The sequence below is a fragment of the Acipenser ruthenus genome, chromosome 16 (genome assembly GCF_902713425.1).
Source record: "Acipenser ruthenus chromosome 16, fAciRut3.2 maternal haplotype, whole genome shotgun sequence".
NCBI classification, from domain to species: Eukaryota; Metazoa; Chordata; class Actinopteri; order Acipenseriformes; family Acipenseridae; genus Acipenser; species Acipenser ruthenus.
The window spans coordinates 8,094,959-8,122,205 of NC_081204.1; the positions used below are offsets into that span (position 1 = coordinate 8,094,959).

At 35.4% G+C, this 27,247-nt stretch overlaps 1 protein-coding gene across 18 annotated transcripts in view; it reads left to right on the forward strand.

Moving 5' to 3' along the window:
- The window catches only part of chl1b (cell adhesion molecule L1-like b), a 66,314-nt gene that overhangs the window by 22,280 nt on the left and 16,787 nt on the right, over positions 1 to 27,247 (forward strand). For 12 of the 18 annotated variants that reach the window (XM_058988668.1, XM_058988674.1, XM_058988679.1 and 9 more), the window contains exons 2-19: positions 12,969 to 13,168; positions 14,288 to 14,305; positions 14,650 to 14,758; positions 15,330 to 15,520; positions 16,217 to 16,339; positions 17,299 to 17,469; positions 17,657 to 17,698; positions 18,205 to 18,316; positions 18,782 to 18,963; positions 19,608 to 19,739; positions 20,449 to 20,577; positions 21,851 to 21,962; positions 22,501 to 22,667; positions 23,397 to 23,562; positions 24,306 to 24,430; positions 24,987 to 25,088; positions 25,528 to 25,725; positions 26,774 to 26,844. In XM_058988668.1, coding sequence (XP_058844651.1) covers positions 13,036 to 13,168; positions 14,288 to 14,305; positions 14,650 to 14,758; positions 15,330 to 15,520; positions 16,217 to 16,339; positions 17,299 to 17,469; positions 17,657 to 17,698; positions 18,205 to 18,316; positions 18,782 to 18,963; positions 19,608 to 19,739; positions 20,449 to 20,577; positions 21,851 to 21,962; positions 22,501 to 22,667; positions 23,397 to 23,562; positions 24,306 to 24,430; positions 24,987 to 25,088; positions 25,528 to 25,725; positions 26,774 to 26,844 — 2,283 coding nt within the window. In that variant the 5' untranslated portion in view covers positions 12,969 to 13,035. Of the gene's footprint in view, positions 1 to 2,325; positions 2,467 to 3,040; positions 3,170 to 12,968; positions 13,169 to 14,287; positions 14,306 to 14,649; positions 14,759 to 15,329; positions 15,521 to 16,216; positions 16,340 to 17,298; positions 17,470 to 17,656; positions 17,699 to 18,204; positions 18,317 to 18,781; positions 18,964 to 19,607; positions 19,740 to 20,448; positions 20,578 to 21,850; positions 21,963 to 22,500; positions 22,668 to 23,396; positions 23,563 to 24,305; positions 24,431 to 24,986; positions 25,089 to 25,527; positions 25,726 to 26,773; positions 26,845 to 27,247 lie in introns of those variants that run through there. The other 6 variants (XM_058988673.1, XM_034023348.3, XM_058988671.1 and 3 more) reach the window with 5 other exon arrangements.

The following is a 27,247-nucleotide window of genomic DNA, read 5'->3' on the forward strand; positions in this document are numbered from 1 at the left end:
AAACACAGGAACTGGGGTGCAGAAAAATGGCAGCAGGTGCTCTGGACTGATGAGTCAAAATCTGAAATATCTGGCTGTAGCAGAAGGCAGTTTGTTCGCCGAAGGGCTGGAGAGCGGTACACGAATGAGTGTCTGCAGGCAACAGTGAAGCATGGTGGAGGTTCCTTGCAAGTTTGGGGCTGCATTTCTGCAAATGGAGTTGGAGATTTGGTCAGAATTAATGGTCTCCTCAATGCTGAGAAGTACAGGCAGATACTTATCCATCATGCAATACCATCAGGGAGGCATCTGATTGGCCCCAAATTTATTCTGCAGCATGACAACGACCCCAAACATACAGCGAAAGTCATTAAGAACTATCTTCAGCGTAAAGAAGAACAAGGAGTCCTGGAAGTGATGGTATGGCCCCCACAGAGCCCTGATCTCAACATCATCAAGTCTGTCTGGGATTACATGAAGAGAGAGAAGCAACTGAGGCTGCCTAAATCCACAGAAGAACTGTGGTTAGTTCTCCAAGATGTTTGGGCCAACCTACATGCCGAGTTCCTTCAAAAACTGTGTGCAAGTGTACCTAGAAGAATTGATGCTGTTTTGAAGGCAAAGGGTGGTCACACCAAATATTGATTTGATGTAGATTTTTCTTCTGTTCACTCACTTTGCATTTTGTTAATTGATAAATATAAACTATTAACATGTCTATTTTTGAAAGCATTCATACTTTACAGCATTTTTTCACACCTGCCTAAAAAATTTTCTACAGTACTATATATATATATATATATATATATATATATATATATATATATATTACATTTCTTCAACTTCACCATTGCAATGCATTTCAAGAGTCTATAGTTAAAAGGGCATTCACTGTAGGATTGTCTATACTACACTTCAATTGTGCTTTACGATGCTTTTACCATGGTTTATTTCAGTAAAGTTGTATATGGGAAAGCAAAGTAATTGGTAAAGCTTCTTATGGTGTTGTATGACTAGACCACTTGAACCGCACTCTGCCAATTCTAACAGCAGGATGACATCATATTGTGCTTTGCATGTGCTGCGTGACAATTGCAGAATAGGCGAGGCTCATTTTGTGATTATACAGTTCAGTATGGACTTGTCAATTCATAGAATTCAGCTTGGGTGGATTTTGGCAATCAGCATTTAATAATGATATACATTTAGCTCGATATATAAAATAACACTCCTTGTCTTGATCCAGCTACTAGGTTACTCATAGAGGTAGAGGGGGGTTGCCTGCATGGAACTGGTATTTGTCCAAATTGGGTGCAGCTGAATAACTTGTAAAAATCCACCAGCTAATTCATGTTACTTTCATCATTTGTGTTGAAATGTAATAATAATGAGATACAATGTTTAACTAATTATTCTAGCTTTATGGGTGTGGGACAGATTCCAAGACCATTATTGTCGATATAAGCTAACCTTTCTGGTGCTGTAGCATGAGGAATTGCAATGTCCATTCAAAGTAAACGAGTCCTTGCTGTATATGTAACACTGTCATACACCATTCTGTACAAATATTTGAACTCCCACGGCATACCTAATGCATTCTCTAACAGAGTACTGTATGTACATTGGAAGACCTAAGATGATTGATTAATTTTACTCCATTGTCCATTTTTCTTCATTACTTTGATTCAATATACAATATACAACAAACAATGCAGTTTAAACTGGATGATTCAGTTGCTGCTGGATACAATAAGTTCATATGAAGGGTGATTAAATAACTTGTCAACATTGCAATGCAGCTGTGGGGACAAAATACTGATTTGAAGGATTATGTGTGTCTGTTTGGAATTGCTGCATTCTTCTTTTTTAATCTTGGTGTCTATATTAATACAGCAAGTAAGTGTGCAGTTGTAAGTAGACCCTTTACCATTCAAATAATCTTGTTGTCCATCATTTGGCACATTTGATACCTGTACTTTTCATTGCTCTGCGGTGGCCTACTATTTTGATGTGTACAATAAACACAGCAAAGGATTTCTACCAAGTTTCTATAGCATTTTTTATAAAATATATGTCATAAATGACTAAAATAGGTCCTCTGTCCTTAGAGATGACTTTGTGAACCCGACAGGACTGTACAGTACGTAACACTTTGATCCCTGTTTGCCTTTGAAATTCGAGACGCTTGAATTTTAGATACCAGGACTAAACATGTTTATACAGTCTTTCAGCTGGTAAATTGGGTTGAAATGATTATGAAAAATACAGGAACTACAGGTCTGTGGAGTTGTTTTACTGACATGCTAGTCTGTTTGTGCTTGTTTGCTCAGTGGCAGCTCTTCACATTTTCATTTTAAATGTAGAAAATAGTGGCTAATTTGGTTTGGATACAGTCCATACATTTTCAAGGAAGAGGTCAATTTCCACGTTTAACTGGTCTTAAAAATCTCAAGTGAGACCTTTTGTATGAAAACCCATTTATATATCGTAAGTATGTTTTTTAATTGTAGACATGTATTCTGTTGTTGCTGTTATGTGAATAGCAGGCCTGGTATTTACAGGAAAGGATCTAATTTTTCAACATGCTGTCATTGTTGTATGGTTAGCTTTCACTCTCGAGATATTGAAATCATCATGCTTAAATTTACTGTAGCTACTAGATTGATTTGCTTTCAGCAGTAGTTCTTAAGAAGTTGACGGGACGTTGCAGAAGATTGTGAAGTGCTCAGCCTCTGATTTGAACCCTAATTAAAGTATTTCAGAACCGCCTGCAGTGTTTACAAGAAACACATCACATTACCTTTGCTGTATCCCGTGTTGTCCGTATCACAGCATTGTATTTTTAAACATAACCCTGATATTCACACCAAGTGAATACACAAGACCCACACTGAAGTACGATTATTTTTTATGGCCAAATCTTGTGCTTCACAAGTTTTGACTTGTGCAATCCATGTATTCATACTCCACCCTGGTAAAAAAAAAAACATACTATGACTAAAGATTTGCGTAATCAGTAGCATACAGCAAGAAGATACTTTGGCATTGTACACCAATTAGAAGACATCATAGGCATTTGCCTGCACCTATTCCATACCTATTCATAGCTATGGGAAGGTAAAGCAGCTGGCTGCCTTTAGCACAGAAAGCGAAAGAAAACTGTTTCCACGGTGAGGCAAACTCCTCACTGGTAATGTATTTACTTTTTTGTCTCTCAAAAGCTTGGTAAAAGTTCTCCTTATGTAGTATGCGTTGTATAAGTGAATACTATAAAGAAAGGAATATGGTTGGATTTTTTTTTTAAAAACACCAGCCACACTGTCAAAAGGATGGTTCACTATGAGCAACCAAGGCAGCACTGAGTGCTGACAGCAAGATGTTACATGTCATTTAAAAAAAAATCTATATTTTTGTTCAATCCCTGTACCTGTGTGGCACTATGTTAATCAATTGGTGTGCCTTGTTTAGCTTACATTTCAAATATATCTTACATTGGTACATGTACAGTAGTTACATGTTACAACATCTGATTAACAAATAAAGCAGCAACTGTACAGTATACTGCAATTTTGCAGACACCAGTTGGGGAGATTCAGCAGATGACATTGCACAGTGTTTTGGACAACTAGTGCTTTAAAGAATCTTGCATATGCAGGGTACTCCCTTTTCATCACTGAGCAAAATGCACATGCTCGCTCACTCACTCAGCTTAGAGTAGACTGCAGTAGATATGTTGATATTTTATTACTCTATTACGCTGGGCTAAGGATGATGTATGGATTCAATTTGATGTAGCTTTTTTTTTCCACTCACTGCAATGCCCCTAAAGTCAGGCAGGGCATAAATTACACCTTCAAAACTAAAGTTAGGGACAGCAATTCCCATGTTAGTCCGATATAATCAGTTCTAAAATGCCACTCAATATTGTACCAGTTTAATATCCCTACGTTTAATTTTTTATTTTATTTTGTACTTTATTTTTGTTTTGTTGACTGTTTTAGGTTGATTTGAATTGTTTATGTCATTTCCATACAAAAACAGACATAATTATTTTGTAGCAGTGAGTGTATTTGTAATTCAGATATAAATTATATGAATACAATATTGTTCACTCATAAATTACACATTTCCTGGACAGATGGTTTACTAGAAATACCTATAGGAATACATGTTTATATTACTAAATGTCAAAACTTTACAGATTTTGTGAAAACATGGTCGTATTGTTTTGCTGACATTGGGGGTAGGATAAAAAATGTAACTCTTTTCTCCTTGTGTTTGTTGTGCTTGGATTGCAGTTGCTTAGGTTGCATTATCTGTTGTTATGAAAGCTTTTGAAAACATGTCTTTTAGTAAGGCAAGCTTGTTATTACCAATGGAATACAATTTATCATGTCAGTGTATTAGTGCATGGGTTTGTTAACAGTATACATGGCCACTGCACCCCTCTGTAGAAATGTACAACCTGGCGTGGAACAAGATCTTCTGTGGAACAACCACTTTTTTCCAATTTAAACTTAATTGAAAAAATCCTAAAAAGATACTGTTTTTTATTTTATTACAATTGTGTATTATTATATTTAGCTAACAGTTTTTAACTATGCAACGAATGCTGTGATTGTAAAGGTTTTAAGATTTCTTGTAAAGAGAAATCAGCCATTTTGTGTTAATGCAGTTGGCTCAATCTGCCAAGAAATATCAATACACCTTAAGAAAAAGAGGTGGGGTAGGGCATATTTGATCAGTTTGCGGGGAATTAGATTGTTTGGCAGATTCATCTTCTTCAGCTAAACCAGAGATAACATGTTCCTGACAGTTTGTGCTCAGCTGTCTGTGGGAAGCTATAGTACCCTGTGGGTTGTCAGGTAGAGGTTATGTAATCTTGCAGACTGACATGTTACTGTGCTCCCACCTCAACCCATTCAAACACGATTTTCTCAAGGGACACAGTTAATCCTTTTATCAGCCTGAATTTTCAAGGTGCAATATTTCCTGTCTTGATATTATTGATGGGATCAGTTGACTGAGGGTTGTACAGTCCTCTAGATAAAGCTCTATAAAAGGCCCCATCAGCTCCCACTGGAATGAGATCAATGTTATTTCATGGGAAAACAAATGGGTTTGAAGCACATATTTTAAGTGTATATGCTTTTTTTATCTTTTCAACCTGGCCTGGTGAATCTTACCAGAACTTTTCAGTTCCATGAAAGTCATTCTTGTTATTGAAAATATCTTTACCATATTACTGCATTATATTGAAGAAGTATATTCTAGTGTTGCTGATTAAGAGTATTTCTCTTCTATGGTTTGCTTTGGACTTGTTTAAATTACCTTGACAACTATGCTGAAAGAAAATAAATATACATAGGCTTTATGACCTGGGTCATTTTCCTGCTCTATTGAATTAAAACATTCCAAGCACACCTACTGTACACACAAGCAAAGGTTCAAAACATGTGTTCTGACGTTTGAAAAGACCTTTTAAAACACATGCTTGAATACAGACCATATTTCCTGATTGAATCCACCCAGTCTTTAAAGCCTGCATTTTGGTTCACATTGACAACAGTATGCAAACAACGTGAATATACAGGGGTTGAGCTAGTACAATGTTGTGGCAGCATGATGTATGCATGTTTCTGTGTAAAAAAGGTGAGATGCCATGACATTGAAACTGTGAGGCACAATTATGGGTTGTCTTGTGCATTCATGTTTTTTTACATACTGAGGCTCACATTGGCAGCTTGCCTCTGTACCCTCTAATGCAGACTCCAGAAATCATTTACACCACTGGTTAGACTTGTGCAACGTTTAGATAACCATTGGAGTTAATTAAAGAAGCTGGAAAACCTTCCAAACCAATGGCAAGTACACTTATATTTGTGGTGCTCCACTCATACTTGACAGTGTGTGCTATAGTTTGCAATTTCTTTTTCTAAACATATGTGGAAATAGTGACAAGCCAGCAAACACCATGAGGTCTGTTTAGTGTATCGAAAGAGAATCAGCTTTAAATACGCTTAACCAATTTTCTTGAAACTAATAAGAACATAAGAACATAAGAATGTTTACAAACGAGAGGAGGCATTATAATGTATGCATTATATGATATGTTCTGTAATGTGGATGTACTGTAGATCATGATGATAGTGTTATTATTACTACTTGCCAGCAATAGGATTTCCTGCTGCTAGCTGCCAATTAATAGGATTACACATCATTATTTAAGAGCAATACTATATTTATATTTAGTCTCTAATGCATGCTTTCATTTGTGTGAGGTGACCCAGAACAAAAATATGTATTATGTAGGTTACTAATGACATAGCTTTTATCCAATACATGACTTTTAGTTTTACATCCACATATATAAAATAGTTTTTATCGAACATCTCACGTATCCAAATGCAAATTTTCTCTTCCATGTACAAGGCTTTAGGGTTGCAGCAAGCATCATTGCACAGCTTCATAAGTTGACTCTGGAGCTAATGATAAACTAGGATATTATTTTAAATGGCCTTGAGTTACTAAAACCCAGAGTACAGTTTAATCACCCAACATGTTTTGCATGATGCATTTCCTTTCACAAGGAAAAAATAAAATGCTGAAATGTAGACATGTATATTCAGAGAGAATATTCAAGGCACATTTCATCTGTGGTGCAAAGCATTTTGTGACACTGAAGGATGCATTTTTAAATAGTGAAATCAAATTATTTATCAAATTCAGTTTTATGAAAGCTTTCTTTTTTTCTGACAGCATAATTTAACTGATTCATAGCTGTCCATGTGGCACATTAGTTATGTTCATACGGTGCATAAGCTAGCGAAACATGCAGCACATTAAGGGACTGAAGAAAGATATTCCCTATTGAACTGCCCTTAAAATGTAATTTAATCAAACCGCAGAGCATGGTGTTGAAATATTGGCTTTTAGTGCAAAGTATAATGCAATCGGGCAACATGAACTTTGTGTGAAATTTGAATATGTTATATATTCTTTTAATATAGAATAACAGTTAAAGTGATAAAAAGATGCACTACTGTATAGTTTCAGATTGACAAATGCAATTATTAAATGCATAGTTCCATTCATAACACTGTAGATCAGTAGCATGATGTAAACCATTACAGACCAAACTGAAATAAAATGGTCCTTTTCACTTTTCATCTGCTGTACTAATTCTGTTGTGACTAACGTACAACTGTGGAAGAAGTGAATACAATTAAATACTGCGGAAGGCACTACGATTGGCATTTTAGTTCTGAACTAATTACTAAATACAATAGTGTGTTTTTTTTGTATTCCATATGTTAAAATGAGGACGACTTGGCATAATCTGATGCAATATTAAATGGGTTAAATTCAGACTAACGGTGCTTTAACCTTCTGTCTCAGTATAATGCGTTGTGAAAATGTGCACATCTGTGAAAAACATAAGGAATTAAAGATTTCCTATTGGTGTTGAGAGGATTTTTAGTGATTTGAGACTAAATTATTAATGAATTAATGTTATGATATACATACTGTACATGATGTTAGGACAATAGCAACAGAAGTGTTTCAGAGAAAAGGTTTTATTGCTTCTTTTATAAACATTTTTTATGAAGTCTTTTTTTTTTTTTTTTTTTTTTTTGACTGGGCATCAGACTTAACACTTTCAAACATAAGTAAGCACAACTTCAAACATTCCAGCCTGGTTCTGGCTCTTTTCTCACAATTGTACACAGAGACTCTGAATAGACTTTGGATTCAGCTTTGTTCAGATGATTGTCAGAAGCTTAATGAGCTTTTTGTGCAAAGCCAATGGCTTTGGTAACATATGTCCACAGTGAATCCCATTGCTGCTGACTGGTTGTGTGGTGCTAAACAGTAGATGGCTGTTATACTATTTGTGTCTTTACTAATACATATTATATTAAGTCAAGTGTACCAGCATTGCATTTTATTTGAGTGTTTTACCAATTATGGACAGTACTGCTTAAAAGATACAGGGTAACGACCATATGGAGGATGATCTCTTAACAGAAATCAATTTACTTTCATATAAGTAAGTTTTGAAATATATGTGTACAGAGGTACTGTCTTGTAACTAATTACAACAGAAGCATTTTGCTATAGAGTATAATAACACAATTATTTGTGAGCTCTGTATTTATTTAACTGTATGTGTGTCTATAGATATATATCCGTGTTACATATGCATTTCACACCATTATTATTAGCAGTAGTCGTATTGGTCGTAGCAGTTATAGTTGTATTAATTAAAAAATATAACAAGGTTTCCACTTGAAATTTAAATCTGTGTAATTATGAAAAGGAATTTGCCTGGGTAGAAAATGCAGGTGTACAGTACATAATTTATAATTGATTAAAAAAACAAACATGATTGTCCATGGCATTCACTGCCACAGCATTCTGCAAGCTCCAGCGGAATTGCTTTTTCTTAGGGAATATATGGTTATTCCTAAGTAAAGAAGTGTAGTCTAGATTTTATTAAATCTGTATAAGATGAAAGCGTTCCAGTGGGATTTTGTCTACAGTTCAGATATTGCACGCATTGCCACACAAAAAAAAGCCACACTACTATCAATAAAATGTTGCCATTGTAAATGTAATCAGATATAAAGTTATGAAAGAGATGTTATTTCCTATTGAAAATCAGTGGTGTCAAGTTTTATTTTGAAAGTTGGTACGAGGTAGTGATTATTATTATTGTATAATATTATAGTAATCAATCAATCAATCAATCAAAACAAAAGACATCAGACAGACAAAATGTTTAAACCAAACCACAGACTCTTAACGTGTGCCAAATATATTTAGCTTTGCCATATCATCCATCACAACCCACTGGTGCCTACATTTGATTAAACCCATAACATCAGTTAGCCTCCTGTGTCTCAAGTTGGTCTAAGATTATTGCTTTCCAGTGTAAAAATAGTCCCTTTCCCTGAAACCTTTCAACCTTGAAGGAATTATTCCAAGAGACGTCTATAACGTAACAGAAGCTATAGACTGGCTTTGAAACCCCCAGAAAATCAAATTAAACATCAATAGAATATTTCACCAGAAGTCAAATATACACACTCTCTTCTAGCTGCTGAGGAGACTTGTGTCCATAACTAGTATTTTTACTCATTTGAAATAAATCAATTCGGCCTACAGGTCAAAGTATGTGTTGTTCCATGTGTTCTTTATCAACTTGTCACTGAGCAAACCAGAATTCCGAATCACCATGGCAACTATTCAGCGAAACTGCTGAATCTCTTTCCCTGACCTCTGAACCTAATCTTTGCTCTTGTTCTGTTGACTCTGCATATGACTTTCATCGGTGAGTCATAAATTAGTCACAGCGATGACAGGTGCGCAGATTGAAAATTAGAAAACCATTCAGTACCTCAGCCAATCGGCTTGCAGCTGTAGTGGGGCTTCTATCAGACGGTAGATGCTCACTGGTACGTCACAGCATCAGCTGTGAATCAAATTTAAAGTCAATCTGCACAAGTATCGGCTTTTTACAGTAAATACTAAGCATGTTTTAGTTCTCCACTATAGAAGCTTGTACCTCAGGTTTGGAAGGTTTTTTAAGTACGCTGTCAGAGAACTTATTTAACTGAAATTCTGAATACATTGTAAAGGCTGACTAATAAGACATCAAGAAGGACAACAATGCTTAGATGTATAGTGTCATTTGCCCTTCCAGTTGAACCCTGATCTCTCTACTGATTTGTCAACTGTCAAATAAACCAAGTTCACCTATAGCGCAAAATTCTCAGTCGATCCAATTTCAGTGCACAGAAAGCCTGCTTAAAAACGCAATTTTCTAAATACATAACCTTTGGCATGCCTCGCCAGGTTTATATATCTACCCTGATCTCTATAATATTACATGTTTAGGTGCAATGCACAAGTTGGCAAACACGTTGTATCAAATCATCTTGTTCATGGTGACACAGAAGACTAGAGGTATCGTTCCTGTCCATGTCACAAGAACATTAAAATACCTAGGGGGTATGTTCTGTGGATTTACATACAGTAGCGGCAGAATGACAAGAGCTGGTAACAGGTCTATACAAGTTATCCGTACCTAGTAAACACTCAATAGTGTTGCATTTAGAAATACTAAAAGAAAATGTTCAATCACAAACTTTTTGACTCAAAGAATTTTCAATGCCACTGAATTTAAGTTTCTTCCATCTTTACAGTTTTCTTGAAATGACTTTCATTCTTTACATTATTTAAGCTTGGTAGATGCATTTATATTCTTGGCCACCAACCCCAGAATTAGCATCATATTTTTTTTCCTGGTTAGGCAGAACCAAGTTGTACCCAATACAACTCCATACATGTGTCTGTTGAGTGACACAGCCATAGGTCTTCTGTTAAACCACAATACAAACTATGTTCATGTATTTACACTGGCTGAAGATTTTAATAACGCTTTAGCTAGGTTGAACAGGTTTTAAACAAATGTGTTGTACATACACACTGTACTCTTAAAGAAATTAAAATGAACCCCTCTGATTCTACAAGTACAAGACTGTAGACTTTATGTAACATGCAAACCTATCAACGTATGTATCATTGGACGCAAAGCTTTCTTTCAAGATTTTTATAGACAAACCCGCTGCGCTTCATTGTTTTGTCAACTGGTATCTTTGTTTTATTTAGTATACATGTGTCTGTAACATTATTTTATTTCAGCTGTTTACATTGTGTATAGATAATTAGGGGAACATTTTGAGTGAATGTATTTATGTATGTATGTGTGTATGTAAGACATTTTGAAAAACACATAGAAAATCATAATATGGCTTACTTGATTTCTTTTTTTAGAACAGTTCATCCATCCTCACCCCAAATGCTAAATTGGAGTTAATGCTTCTATAACCGAAGCACCAAGTACAGACTCATGCAGTATTCATGGGTCTATAATTGAGCTGTTCAGCTGCCTTCGTGTAAAAAAGGAGATATGAAAACGAATGACAATTAACAGAGGTTTTTATTTAACATCTCTTGATGTTATCTGGGAATGTTCTTGCATTGTTATGACTGGTGGACTCTGATTCTAGTTTAATAAACTTGTACTGGATGTAAGCTGACAACAGATTCTACAGGCGTTCATTATTATTTAATGCAATGCTCTTCATGTCTTTATAGTGTATCAGATCTATAACCACAACAACCTGGAGGTCAGTATACAAATACACTCCAGAAGGCAGCCCATTCTTGTGTTTTCACTTTCTTACTTCAGTGTATTTAACAGGGGCATTGCAGGTGTGTACAGTATGAAGGCAGTACAGTGTTTTATGGTATGTTAAGGTAATAATCTACCAATCATGTCTAGTAACAAAAATCATTTGTACATATACTGTCCAAGGCTTTGTTCATTAAGTACTTGTGTCTTTTTTCTTCGTCTTGTATCTTCTATTACAGGTCAGAACCTGCTAATCCTATTAAAGGCTTGCGTTTAAAATTACTGCACAGCGTAAGGTGCATGGTACTTTATAGGTTTGGTTTACTTGACCTTTTATTTAGGTGGTTAGGCTTCGACATAACCTACTGTATTATGGCTAAATGAAAAACTGAAACCCTCACTCAATTAAATACCTCATATTTACATTAACAGCTTTGAGAAATTGTGTGTCAAATTCTGTACTTGCACTTACAGTAGAATCCAACCAAAACACTGCAGGCCAATATCGTCAAAATCTTGGTCATTTACTTATTTATTTATATCTATGATACAGATTATTTAAAGACGAACCTAACCTAACTGACAGAGGCAGGATGTGAATTTAGTCAAGCTTCTTCAAACATGTTGTCCTCTCAAAAAAGATTTTGCACAAACTTTGCCAGCTCAGTGGTTGGCTTACTAGCAATTCATAAACTCGTTCTTGTGTACATACAAACCAGCTGAGGCTTGTTTACTTCTGAAACATCGTTAAGAAAAAAATCTGGGATTTGTAGAATTGTAGTCACTACACAAAGAAATTTGTTCAAAATGTAGGAGGCTGTCATTTCATCAGACCATAACTTGATTCATTGCTTGGTGCCATCTTTAAAGGAATTATTTAATAGTTCACGGAGTCATGCACACGTGAGAAGGGATTTAGAATCAACTGTTTACATAAACGAGTATTCCGTTATTATTCTGAATAATTGTGAAATATCCCAAATTCTACTTGCCTTCTGAATGTGCATTATTCTGTATAATACCAGTAATGGATATCAGCAGGCATCTTTAGGATTGATGTTATGTCTTAAAGACCAACCATGATAAATTTAAACTTTAGTCTCAAACACATCAATCGTGTACTGGTACAATAGAAGCCTTGTCATTGTTTTTGCATACCACATTTAATACAAATGATTGAAGGACAGATGACCAGCTTTGGTTGTTGTTGTTTTAGAGTTAGCAGTTTAAAAGCTTCACATTTCATTTTAGAAATGCAAAGGGTCAACTTAATATGATAAAAAAGTATGTGAATATGTATTTGGATTAAACAAAATTTGAAACATCAGTCATAACACTGTCAGAATGGGTGTTTGACCACCAAGGGCAACCAAGATGTAACTGGTCTCAAGCTGTTTTTATTGTTCTGATGGAACAAATGACCCTGAATCAATGGTTACAGTCCTCTAATTGCTTCAGGAAAGTCTGCTCTCTATAATGACCCATATACCCATTGTTTTTAAGACTGTTACTGGTGACACATTGGTAATTTATGAAGTCCTGAATATGGAAGCACAGGTCTAATGAGGTGCTACAATTTGCAGGCATTTCTATATTCTGTTTAAATGTCTAAAACCATGGTAACATATTTACCCCCCCCCCCCCCCCACACACACACACACACACTTTCTGTAAGGAAAACAATATTCCAAATATATAACATGAATGCTTACAACCACTTGAGATTTCTTCAATTTGCTTTTCTTGTAGCGGGCGAAGATTAATATGCGTTTCGTATTGTTTTTTTTAGTTCCTCAGCCGTTCCATTTACTGAGATGAACTGAAGCTGGAAAAGACAAAGGATCAGCATTTCTTTTATGGGATTTGCAAGCTGCTTCAGCTGCAAAGTGATGAAGATGTTACGGACTGCAGGTGTTTCATTCTCATTTGCCTTATCCGCAATACTATGCTTATTAAACTGGACAGCAGCCCTAGACATACCACTTGAGGGTAAGTTCAATTTGATGTACTGCATACTGCCTTTTTGGTTTCAATTAACTTGGTCATTCATTCATTATTTTACTATGCCCCCTGGTGATACATATTTCTGTGACAGGGGTATAGTTGAGGTACTCATATGTAAACACTATGTAGTAGTTTGGTTTTTTTTGTATATAGAACTATATTCTTTACCAGTTATGGAGTGTATCAAAGGCCATGGATATAAGGAGATGTCTGTCAGTCTATATGAGTATTAAATGTACATACAGTAGATACATTAGTATTTAATGGCTGTGGTGGGGGATGTACAGTATGTTAACAAAATACTTGTTTTTGTCTTACCATGTTACTGTCTAGCTTTTTATTAAATTACATTTTGTGTTATATTATATCTAATAGTAACAGAAATGGGTAGAATCCGTACATCTTTTTCAGCATCTTATCTCAATAATTTCCCAAATGCATTTTTATCAATGCCAATATCATAGCCCATCATAACTTCATCTAAACCAAAGTCATTTCAGGCATATTTATCATATATTAATAATTATCGTCACAACACCCTCCCCAATTTCAATCAAAACCTGGTGTGTTCATTCATGCGTTTGGCAGGTGCAACCAAGTCTGGTCTTTGACTTGAGTTAACCTTTGATAACCTCTTTTCAGATATGCTCTACATTCGTAGGGTTGGCAAAATATAATAATACAACTTTTGTAATGCTCTGAATGAAACCACATCAGACATAAACAAGGACATTGGGAATATAGGTTCAAAGAGAAAAAATGATACGTGAAGACTAATACTGTCTTACTGTTGAGCTGGTGTGGTTTTACTTCATCACATCAAGGGTACTGAGATTTAATTAGAAATCACTGTAAACTGTACTGGTGTTGGTGCTGTTGTGTTCTTATTATTGCTTTGGTTGTTAAGTCATGTTTTAATTTATGGATTTATTATTCACTAGCCATTAACAATTTATGAGGATTTATTCAATTCAGTATATTTTTCCAGTTACTGATGCACATTATCAAATGAAGTCAAATTTTCTTAAATGTTAAAAATGAAATGCATCCTGTTCACCAGTTTCTTTTATCATGTCTTGCCTCTCTGCTCACCTGGATTTGTAGCCTTAGGTCATACAAACAGTAAGTGTTCCAGTATCCTAATGTGAAATTACCAATACAGAATGCAACACAATACTGTATAATGCACTTTAGTGGTAATATTGAAGAGGTCTACATTGGTGTTCAAGTCCAAGTCTTGATATAAATCTGCTCTTTGTATAAAAGCAGGTTGTTTTGTCGTTAGTTTTACAAAAAAAAAAACATATTGCTGCTAATTGGTTAATTTTTTTTGTACATTCTTTGTAATATGTATGTATTGTGCACAACAAATCTTTACAGTGTAAATATTTAATTTGACATTTGTATGCTTTATTAATTACATCCTATACGTCTGTTTGATGAGCATCCTTTTTTTTTTTACCCAGTTGAACAACTTCCAACGATCACAGAGCAGTCACCGACCTCTCAAGTAGCGTTTCCCTTCGATGAAAACGTTCCAATTAAATGTGAAGGAAAAGGGAATCCGCACCCAGAGTGAGTTCTTAAGACACCTTTCTTGGGGGATGCCTTTGGTCATGCAGACAGATGATCAATGAGGTCCCTTCGTAATGAGCTTAGATATTCTGGTGAATTATTCTGGCTGAATAATGGATGCAAACCCATATAAATCTCAGAAGAATTTCATATGAGTTTCACCTTTTCTTACTCTGTCCACCGCATCGTTTCATTTTAACAGAGAAAGATGTTCGCTTTGTCCTGTCTGCCACCCATTTGTCCTGTCTGCCACCCATTTGTGAGTCAAATTGCATTATGGGGGAAATGGGAGCCACCACCTTACCGTGTTATAACCACACTATAACAGATTGAATTATTGGGGTAGCACTGTATAATCTGACATTATATGTGAACTACACTGTTTCAGCCACAATGCACGGCTAACAATTAATGCAAACTCATTTATCTTGAGGAGGGTTTCCATCACGGATGGTGTTTTTTTTTTCTCAGCACCGCACAGGGCTATAAAGTTTTGTAACCACCATGTATTATTACAGTGTGCTTCTATAGCCCCAAGTGGTGTCCGACAATGTGTTATTTTTTAAATTAGATTTAAATGGACTAAGGACGGTCAGCCTTTCGATCCCTCAGACGACCCAAGGGTGACTATGGTTGAAAATTCAGGAACATTTATAATCGGAAACAATGGAAACATATCAGAGTTCCAGGGTGTTTATCGCTGTTCTGCCACAAACAAACTGGGAACAGCCATTTCAGAAGAGATCGAAATCATAATACCAAGTAAGTGAGGAGGACTTCTGTATTCTCTTAATAATATCAAATTATTATTAGTATTATTATAAAAAATGTTTTTGCAATTCTAGCTGGGTAACAAATGGAAATTCATGCAATACACATAACACATCAATTTTCATTTTGGTACATGATCAATCATCTGTTAATTGAATCAAATTAAAAGTTGCTCCAAATGTTCTCAGCTTATTACTTGTCATTTTATTTTCTTAGGGCAATTGAACTGTGCCCTAAATAATGTTATATTCCATGACACTCAGTAGACAGTATTTATTTGTAAGTGGTGTTAATTGAACTGTAATCCCAGACATACAGTAGTTGTTTCCAAGGGAACATTGTGTCATAGCATTGTAATATATATGCCCTTGGTAATGCTATTCCCAAAAATGTATAGAGGCTTATATTCCACATAAATGCACATTTAATTTCTAAGTGTTGTCTTTATAGATAGTCCTACATAGTATATAATGTGGTCCAGCTTGCTTATCTTTTTTTTGCATGTTATTAATTATTGCAGCTCAGCAACATGAAGCAACTGCCACCTAGTGGTGTCTTTGTACTGCGTTTGAAGTAAATACATTGATGCAATTGCTGACTTCTGTATTTACCTAGTATTTATAGATGGATTGATTTTTAAATGATTACCACACTAGTTAAAACAACATACTATTGCTTCTTCTGCAGCCATCCCAAAGTTTCCTAAAGAAAAAAATCCACCGATAACAGTTGAAGAAGGAAATGCTGTTGTTCTGCAGTGCAACCCCCCAAAAGGAATTCCTCCCTTAAAAATACACTGGATGACAATTAGTAAATATTTTCTTTCACATTATTATTTCTAAATTGTGTTTAAAGGTGTCATTAGGTTCCAAAACAACAATGCCAAATTACTAAAGTCTATCATAAAACAGCACAATGAATTATATTGTGGTGATTTTACAGATAATGCATCTATATAGTATTTAATGTTTGTATTAAAAAGTGTATGTATTGTTACTGTGTTGCATTATAAAAGCTTTCACTTATAGTAACATCTTGCAGTGCTTTTGGCATTAATCACTTGAGAATACCAGCTACACACACACACACACACACAAAAAACACCTGTAGCTGGTTGTCAGGGAATCAAATTTACAGTATTGCATTTCATTGAAAGAAGCCATGTGCTCGTTAAAGTGTAGTGCAGTCTGGCTGTTGCCTGCAGTGGTTCCATCTGTGATTGGAATATTTCACAGACAGAATGTGATAACCAGTGCAATCTTTTTTACATACTTATTATAAATGTCTTCCATGTTTCTCTGGCACCACTTTCACCATTCTCGTTTAAAAAACGTTGGCCCTGAAAAAACCCTTGTATGTATTGCTACATACAACGAGCCCTTTTAAATTGCATTATGTGACCTAATATTCAGATGCAACTTTCAATTCAATTCAAAGTTTCAATTCTTGTTTTAAGGATAAGTATTATTTACCCATATAGTGGGCATCATTTAATATACATTTCTGTTTTTCAAAGGTCACCTAGGGATTTAACAAAGCTATACAATGGAATATTATATATATAGTTTACAATATATATGATGCACCCTGTGTGTGTAGAATAAAGCCCTCAGATGGACAGTTTGATCTGTGTATTTCACTGGGATTAGGCAACACCATTAACATGTCCCCTGCATCACCTGCTCCAAGTTTAGATGATTCCTAATGTAAGGTCACATTGGAGTTATCAGAAATAGATTTGTGTTAATAACTATCTCCATCCTGAACAGGTCTGCAGCATATTGAACAAGATGAAAGGGTTTCTGTGGGGCTCAATGGAGATCTGTATTTCTCGAATGTCCTGGAAAAGGACAGTCGGAGAGACTATTGCTGTCTTGCAGCTTTTCCACGAATCAGAACTATTGTGCAAAAGACACCAATGACCCTGATCGTCAATAGAAGTACGTTTTATTATGGTGGACATGCATTTTATACTCATCAACACAATACTGATTTATTAAATATTATTTTCATTTTGTGCATGTATTATTATGTTTTCATATAACCATGCTTTCATGATCATTACATAGTTTTTTTTTGGACTTTTTGTTGCATGTAAGCATTATCATTTCCATATTTTTATTTCAGTTCAATCTTTCAGTGACAGAGAATCATCTGTTACCTCTGGTGGTGAGTGATTAATCAAGCTGGGCCATGTTTATGACATTTGTTACACATGTCTCTTGTGTTAAGTATATATATATATATATATATATATATATATATATATATATATATATATATATATATATATATATATATGTTTTAGTGTGGGCTTGCATGGCACATACATGTGCCGTACACTCCCTGACATAATAAAATACTACTTTTATATCGTACCTCTTGTATTTTTTTGTTTTGTTTTTTGTTAATCTTAAAATTAATTAATTAGCCAATCAGGAACATTTTAAGTATTGCTATGTAAGGTTTCTGTCCTACCCTCTCTGTGTTTTAATTAACTGATTGCAATTTGTAAATGTTAATTGATGTTATAGTTACAGTTATATTTTCTAGAAAGCATTTTTTTTAAATGCATTTAATCCATCATGTATTTAAAGACTGGTTCTACACTGCTGCTGATCTGATAAGGTTCCGTATTAAGATTTAACTTGCATGAACACTACCTCCCTGTACAGCTAACTCTATTCTGCAGAGAAAACCCAAGCTTCTGACGCCCTCTGGTGGTCATTCTGCAATAAGTATTGTGAAGGCAGACACACTTCAGTTGGAGTGCATTGCAGAAGGACTGTAAGTATATTTATTTACTATAACAATGCATCATGAAACATATTCACCATCACCCTCTGTCACGACAGTCTTCCTCTAGTTCTGTAAGTATTTGGTATTTCTTACATCCGTTAGGGGCAGTGTTTTAAGATTTCTTCAACACTTTAGTCTGTTAATGACAATTTATAGAACATGTGTAAAAGTAGACAGATGCTTGGGCAAGTGCCTTTGTCGGCATCATCATGATGAAGTCACTAGCTCAAAAATGTGTTTACTTGACTTTGTTTCTTACATTTCCCCCCCTTAAAATCTATTTGAGTGTTTTTGATGAATATTACAACTGCAGCTTCATTTGTTAAAAATAGCAACTTGGTTGCAGGGAAGTTTTAAAACTTTAAAACCACAGTTTTCCTTTCTGAAAATGTGCCTCAATTGTATTGTAATAGCAGGATTTATTCCGTTTTGGATTATTTTGTGTATTACTAGCCCAACTCCTAAAATAGAATGGACCCGACTGGATGGAGAACTACCAAAAAGAGCTGTGTTTCCAAACCAGGGAAAACTCCTTAAAATACCTGAAGTCACAGAAGCTGAAAATGGCTTATATCAGTGCAACGCTGCCAATGCTTTGGGGAAAGTATCACATAACTTCCAAGTTACAGTTGAAGGTAATGAAGCAGTGTTCAACAATATTTAAATAATGCCACTTTACATTTCACATGCAATTAACACCAAGTAATGCACAAGGGATATATCAATCCAGAAAGTGAGATTTTGTCACTTATTTCGCTGCAATTTTTAGTCTGGGTTATTTCTTTGTGTTATTTTACAAATCCATACAGGAGGATGATTTAAAAGTGAAATGCTTTATCTAGTGGATGTTATTATTACTGCATCATCTTCCTTTAACACTGAGCAACAGAAGACAACACAGGCGCCATTTTTTTTCCCTCTGCATTGTGCTGCTGAGTGTTGAATATCAGTATCCATAATAAGAGGTTCAGCTATGTTAATATCTTTCAAATATGTGCCATCAATTTGAGAAGATATATGCATTATAAATTAATGTCAAATTAATGCTGCATGAATAATGATGTCATGCAGTTCAGTAAACACAGTTCTTATTTTAGTTAAAAATATTAATTAGCAAAATGTGTCATTTTTTTTTTTAAAGTGACTTGTTTACTGAGATAAATTAGCAGAATGCATCATGGACTTCAAAGTATGTTAATGGATTTAGTATTGTATCATTAACATTTGCATACTGGTGTACTGTTTTAGTGGTGTACTAATATTACATATCATCTTCCAGAGCCACCTCGATGGGTATCTAAGCCTGAAAGTATGATATATACGATTGGATCAGATGTTACATTAGATTGCAAAGCTGCTGGCAAGCCAGAGCCAACAATACAATGGAAAGTTAATGGCGTGCCTCTCAGAAGTAAGAAGTAAATCACAAAACATGAACAAAATGCTTGCCATTAATAATACAGTAATCTGTCATGTATCCACCCGTCACATATTTGCCCTAACCGCTTGTCCGCCATGATCAATCTCTTTCAGCAACGTTAGTTTATTATTGAACAGAGAAGATTAGTTCAGCACTGTGTTGTATGTGCTCCGTGCGCTGCCATTGCTGGCAGTGTCACGTGAGCTGTTCAGTGTGTTGATATGTAAATAAATCCTGTTCACATGCGGGGCGTATCAACTTCATCTTCTGTCTCGATCTCCTGCCTGTCACTTGAATGCACGCACCCACACGGCTTTAGGGCAGCTCCCTAATAAAAGCTGAATCTCAAAACAATCATTCTGTGACTATAGTAATTGTTACAGCTGCGTATAATGGTATTTAAAACAGGATTAATTGATCCGCCTTTTTACACATCCACCCTTACTCTGGTCCCACTGCAGTCGGATACGCGATGGATTACTCTACAGGTGTTTATTATTAGCTTACCAGTTATAGTATTAAATAATATTACCTTTACCTACCAAATGTACTGTAAGTGCTCCATATTACTCTGTTATCAATACTCTTCAGTACGCTTCTCTTTTCTTATGTTTTCTAATTAATCAACTTTGCCCATTCTCTGGATATTCCATGAATTGAATTACTCTGCTATTAATTCCTTTAATTATTTTTTTTCTAGCTATGCCAGTATCTATTGACAATCAAATTGTGCGCAGGAATGTAAAAAAAAATGACAGCGCAGTTTATCAATGTGAAGCTTCCAACAAGCATGGCACTATTCTTGCCAGTGCTAATATCCTGGTAATGAGTAAGTATCCCAAACTATACAGATATCTACAGCTTGATAAGTATCCATTCCAAATCATAAGTATCCCAATGTGAAGTTCCCAAGATTCAGATTGATAAATGGTAGACGCACAATTACTGAAGCCAAAAAAAAAAAAATGCAGATTGATTCATTCCACCCCCAGCCAATCACACCCTTCAGACACTGTATTTTGCAAACTAACCAATCTGCCGAGGGCTTTCAATTCTGCAATACAATGTCTAGGTGTTAAATTCTCTGTAACTGCTCTTGTACAGTAGCCTAACTCTTTTCTACAGTGGTTAAGGAGTGTGCGGCCTATGGTTTATGCACAGCCTGTGCCCAGTTTCACCAACATGTCATTGTGGTAATATAAGTCTAAGAGGTCAAACCTTTTAAAATAGACTACAGACAGGACCTGTGTTTAACATCTTACTGAAACACTGAGCCCCCAACAGATCATTACCCCCTATCAAAATTGTACTGCTACAAAAACCAGTATGAACAGTTACATAGTCTTTGACAGTTCTTCTCAGCACACCAAGGTCAACGTCTACTGTACAGTATATCTGTTTCCAGTTTTATAGCTCTGCTTTTATTGCTTGTCCTTCTGTCTCTCCAGATGTTTTGGCTCTTAATAAAAAAATTAAACGTGCCCATTATGTCTAAATGATGTTGAACATCTGTTCCTTTTATTTAAAATGAGAAAAAAATAGATATTCATTATTTTAAATGGCTGCTGTTTATCGGGTTTAGTGCAAATAAAAGCCTGCTTTAAAGTTAATGTTACTCCAAAGGGAAAATCACAGTATGCTTACACAGCCTGTTGGCTACCCCAGAGATTCAGTTTTCTTTTGCGGAGGCAGGGAACATGGTAATAGATCAGTTTTCTTCATAAACAAATTTGAATTAGAAACGTGTGGTGCTTCAAGCTGGTAACAGCTGCCAGTGTGACTTAGGTTGTGGGTTGTTTGCCACTTCCAGATAGGATTCACAATCAGTCCTGCAGTTTATCTTCTCCCACCATAAGGATACATCTTAATTAATAACAATCAGTTGTTTCCATAAGCCTGCAGGGTTCACGTGTGCATACTGAAGCTTATAAATTCCCTAGGATATATTCTTATATTAAAATATGGATCATAGTAATAGCAATAATAAAAAAATAGCAACCTCTATATATAATTCCCTCCACTTTAAGGAACTATTATTGACGCGATTCTAATGTGAGGTGACACGCACCCTGCTGTTTTCAGTGTGTTGATTTTCTTCACAGATCTTGCTCCAATGTTACTTACTGATAATAATCTGGAATATGCAGCAGTGGAAGGGAAAGATGTTCTCCTGGACTGCAAAGTGTTTGGATCACCACACCCTGTAGTTGAATGGTAAAGGATGGCATGCTTGCTGTGCTTGTTGGCTTATTGTATACCGTACACAATATAAGGATGGAGACTTTACAATGCGCCAAAAATGGTGATCATAAAAGCATACTGGAAACTGCCTGTGTATAAGTTCTTTAAAGCTTTTCTACAAATATGTCAGTGGCTGGGAAATGTATCTTGAACTTGCATGGCGTGGCTGTAAGCATTAACATCAGCAATGTGGTATGTGACACGTGATATCAGTTCTTAGTCAATGGGCCAAAATTATGAAGTCTGCCACATACTATGTTTGTGTATGCTGCTCATGCTATTTTAATATAGCTCAACCTGCTGCAGACATCTCTGTCAATAGTATTCTGCATAATCCATATATAGCAATGAATCTATCACCTTTTTATGAATCATATTACATTGACATCCACATTTAAATCTGTATTGTAACTGAAATCTTTTAAAATAATCCACTACATTCCAAGGATAATCCTCCAGTTAAAATCTGACAATTTCCTTACATTGTGTATTCTGATCTGCATATCAACAGGGACAGAGAAGACTCAGCCTCACCTGTTCAAGGTCCAAAGTATTCTATATATGAAAATGGTTCCTTGAACATAAAGAATACTGTAAAGGAAGATTCTGGGCTGTATACCTGTTTGACTGGAAACACAGAAGGAAAAGCTGCAATCACTGCCATATTAGATATAAGAGGTATTTTAAATTGTTAAACTCTTGCAGTATTGATGAAATATGGCACACTTTTTTTTTTTTAAAGGTCACACATTAGTTTAAGTATCCATTTGTTAAAAAAAAAAAAAAAAAAAAAAAAAAAAGTATAAATGTGTGCTTTTAAATATGTTTATTATTGATTTATTAACAAGGGATACCAGTTTATTAATAACACTAAGCTTCAGGTAATGTTATACAGTGATACCATTTTTAATACATCAATTATATTAATAACAGATACTAATGTGTTATGAAAAAAAGTGTTTTAATAAATTTCCTGTACTCCCCAAATACAATTTTAAGCATGAACTGGGATGGTTTTTTTATTTACAAATGAACACACATCTCTGAATGTATTTCAAATATTCCAGTTGTATATTGTCTGGCTATGTCAGTGCTAACATGCATAGTATAGCTGAAGAAAGGCAAGATAATTATTGTTTTAACCCATGTATATTCATTAGCGGAGGCAGTCATTTTGTGTGGGTAAACATGATTGAACAACAAAGCAATGACTGTAATATTAACAGTTACTGGAGCAGCCCAGGGGTGGGCAATGATGGCATTGTACTGTAGGATAACATTATTATTATTATTATTATTATTATTATTATTATTATTATTATTATTATTATCATCTTTATCTTTTCACAAGCAGTACAAAGCTGCATAATAAAGCCTTTTTTTTTTTTTTTTTTTGGTATTCTGTAGACGCTACACAAATTGTGGAACCTCCAGAAAATATAAAGGTTCTAAGGGGAAGCACAGCTCAATTCACATGTGAAGCAAAGTATGATTCTGCTTTCGCAAATGACTTCCAGGTTTCATGGAATAAAGATAACGAGGAAATAACTTTTATCCACACAGACAACAGCAGGTAAGAACAACCACAACTTATGAAGCTCATAATTACATGTATCATTTGTGTGGTTCATGTGGTTTATTTACAGTGTATGTCTATTTAACGCACACTCCTCTCTCTTGTCTATAGACACATACTGTACTTCAGCTATCAGTCATGTTTCTCTTTGAAAACCCACAGACACCAGGTTTTAAAGTAGGGCTAGAGTTTTGATTAAAAAAACATGTAAAGTGTGTCATTTTCTCCAGCTCATTCCTAATGTAAAGGGTTTTGTGAAACTTCAGCTGAGTTTCCAAACTATGAGTTGACAGATAACACCAGTGTGCTGCGGTGTTGAACCAGGCCCTCCACAGGAGAGACAAAGCTAGTTTGTGTATTTCAATCAGACGTGGCAGCTGCTCACACATTCCTCAGCTGGGCTGAGGGGCCGCTCTCCGGGGAAGAGACACAAAATCAAGATGTTATTAAAGATTTCTTGCCACTGTCGGCTCGGTTCTTTAATGAAGAGGAGTTGGAAACGGCAGGTCTTAGTACCAAAGGAAGCACACTGCCGCTCCGTCTCCACCTGTCACAGCAGGGCCACACTGGTATAATGAAATGATACTCTTTGATGGTTTTACTTATTGCTCAAAATAGTCTTTAAAACACACATACATATAATTTATTTTTTTTATGCATCAAGAAATACATTAATGGTTAGCATTAATTATCCTGTATGTCATACTTTGTTTACGAGGTTTTTCTGTTCTTAAATTCAGATTTTATGTTGAAGATGGTGTGTTGCAAATAATGAACGTGAGTGCTGAGGATCAAGGAAATTACACCTGTGTAGCTAACACTTCCTTAGACCAAGCCCAGGAAACAGCAGAGCTTATTGTGTTGGGTAAGGTTTTAAACACTTCCAGCATTTGATATTAGTTTGTAGTTGTGATAGTGTTATCAGAAAGTAGGTGTAGGGTTGTAGCTGTATAACATTACACCAGTCACAAAAGCACACTATTATAAAGTGGATATAAATAAACATTTTAAAATATAAAATTAAAACTTAATTGTAGATATGCTGTACACCAGTAGTTGATAAAACCAATTCCACAGAACTTTCATTTTAGATTACTGTACAGCTAAAAAAAAGATAATGATATTGTTATCTGTACCGCTATATTTAAATATTATATTCTTCCCATGTGAAAAAGACATGCCTACTTTAACTTGTTTGTAGAAGTATTGAAGGAACAGACACAGTATGAATGAAAAGGTAGACATTCATTACACAGAACATTCAGATTTAAATATAACTGCTGCAATATTCAGGAAAAAAATAAGGTAAAAATGTACTAATTATTAAACATTAGTTTCTCTATTACATTATAAATGCATATTCTACTTTTTTATTTTTATTTTTTATTTTTTAAACAAGATGTACTTTGTTATATTTCTAGATGTGCCTGACCCACCAGAAGAACTGAAACTCTCTGAACCTAAAAACACAAGTGTGAGACTGAACTGGACCCCTGGGAACAGTCATAACAAGCCAATAATTGGTACATCAAGGCCATTACAAGTGAACATCCTGCTCCTCAAAATCCTTTACTGAACACATTAAAAGCATTACAGAACACCTACTGTGTATAACATCCTCACTAATTAAGTTCACTCTTGAGCACTACGTTGATATTGTTGATGAGCGTTATATCTCTTCAACACAGTAATGCTATGTTAAGACTACACTCTGTCACTAAAATCTCAAATCCACATGTATCCATGCTTAGAACCAAGAGTGACAAGCTCAGTGTAATAACCTAATTCTTCACGGATCCAGGCATGTCTTCGCAGCTTCTAAACAGCATCCTACAGGGGAGTGCTACAATATATGTTACACTGGTGTCACCATGCTTAATTGTTTTCTGATTCGATCTGCAAACCTTTCTTTTGTTACACTCATGGGGACCTAACATAATGTGCATGTCACTCTTTAAATAGAGTTCATTGTTGAATATGAAGAATCCAGATGGAAGCCAGGGGATTGGCATGAATTGGTAAGAGTTCCTGGGAATCACACTTCAGCACTTCTGAAGCTACATGGCCATGTAGACTACCAGTTCCGTGTCTCAGCAGTTAATGAAATTGGAAGAAGCCAACCCAGTGACCCTTCAAACAGATACAAAACTCTACCCACAGGTTTGTTTTAATGGATACTATCATTGTCTGAGATGCATGCTATTTAGAACCGTTGCATCACAATGACAGTGTGCTCTACACTGTTGCAATGATAAGGTATGACTTATTTCATTTAAAAAGGTGAAACATGATGTTGTAATCGTGCTTTCTGTACACCTTGTTGGTGTTTTGCTTTTGTGCTATTTGTTTAATTTGTTTAATTTAGATTATGGTATGGTAAGCAAACTTGTTAAATTTGCAGACGACACAAAAATAGGAGGAGTGGCAAACACAGCAGCAAAGGTCATTCAAAATGATTTAGACAGCATTCAGAACTGGGCAGACACATGGCAAATGACAGAAGTCTAAGGTACTGCACGCAGGAAATACAAATTTATGTCGACTCAGAAATGTCTTCATCTAGACAATGTGGGGAAGCTATAAAAAAGGCCAACGAGATGCTCGGATATATAGTGAAAAGTGTTGAATTTAAAATCAAGAGAAGTAATGTTAAAACCTTACAGTGCATTAGTAAGACCTCCTCTAGAATAGTGTGTTCAGTTCTGTTCACCTCGCTAAAAAAAGGATATTGCTGCTCTAGAAAGAGTGCAAAGAAGAGCGACCAGAATTATTCCGGGTTTAAAAGGCATGTCGTATGCAGACAGGCTTAAAATCGATTCAGTCTTGAACAAAGAAGACTATGCGGCGATCTGATTCAAGTATTCAGAATTCTAAAAGGTATTGACAATGTCGACCCAAGGGACTTTTTCGACCTGAAAAAAGAAACAAGGACCAGGGGTCACAAATGGAGATTAAATAAAGGGGAATTCAGAACAGAAAATAGGAGGCACTTCTTTACACAGAGAATTGTGAGGGTCTGGAACCAAGTCCCCAGTAATGTTGCTGAAGCTGATACTCTGGGATCCTTCAAGAAGCTGCCTGATGAGATTCTGAGATCAATAAGCTACTAACAACCAAACGAGCAAGTTTGTAAACTTTCTTATGTAATACTGTGCAATAAATAAGAATAGATGATCCGTTCTAATAATTCAACGTTTCTTTTTAAAAGCGCCAGAAAACAATCCAGGTGGCATCATAATGGAAGGAAATTTGCCTAACGAAATTCATATTAAATGGGAGGTAAGGAAGCATATGCATGTATTTAATGTATGGATTTTTTGGGGTCTGTAATATTGTACACATGTGTATGTGCACACTTTTTAGTCAGTACAGACATTTAAAAATGCAGTACAGTAACTGTGCTGTACAGCTACAGTAAAAGAAAACTACTCTCAAAATATAAATAGCAAAGTATAGAAGTGGTGTGTGGTGGCAGTCAGTAACTGCAGTGTACTGGTGGTTGTTAGATTGCATTAAAGGTTTTCATACCATTAAACTCAGTAGTATTTTCTGTTGTGGTATAATTAGACCCTGTGTAAGGAGAGCATGTGTAAAAGTTCATGTGATTTCATAAAAGATTAATAACAAAAGAAGAGTATTTATACATGTATTCTGTTTCTTCTAACTTAAAAGAAGAATGTTG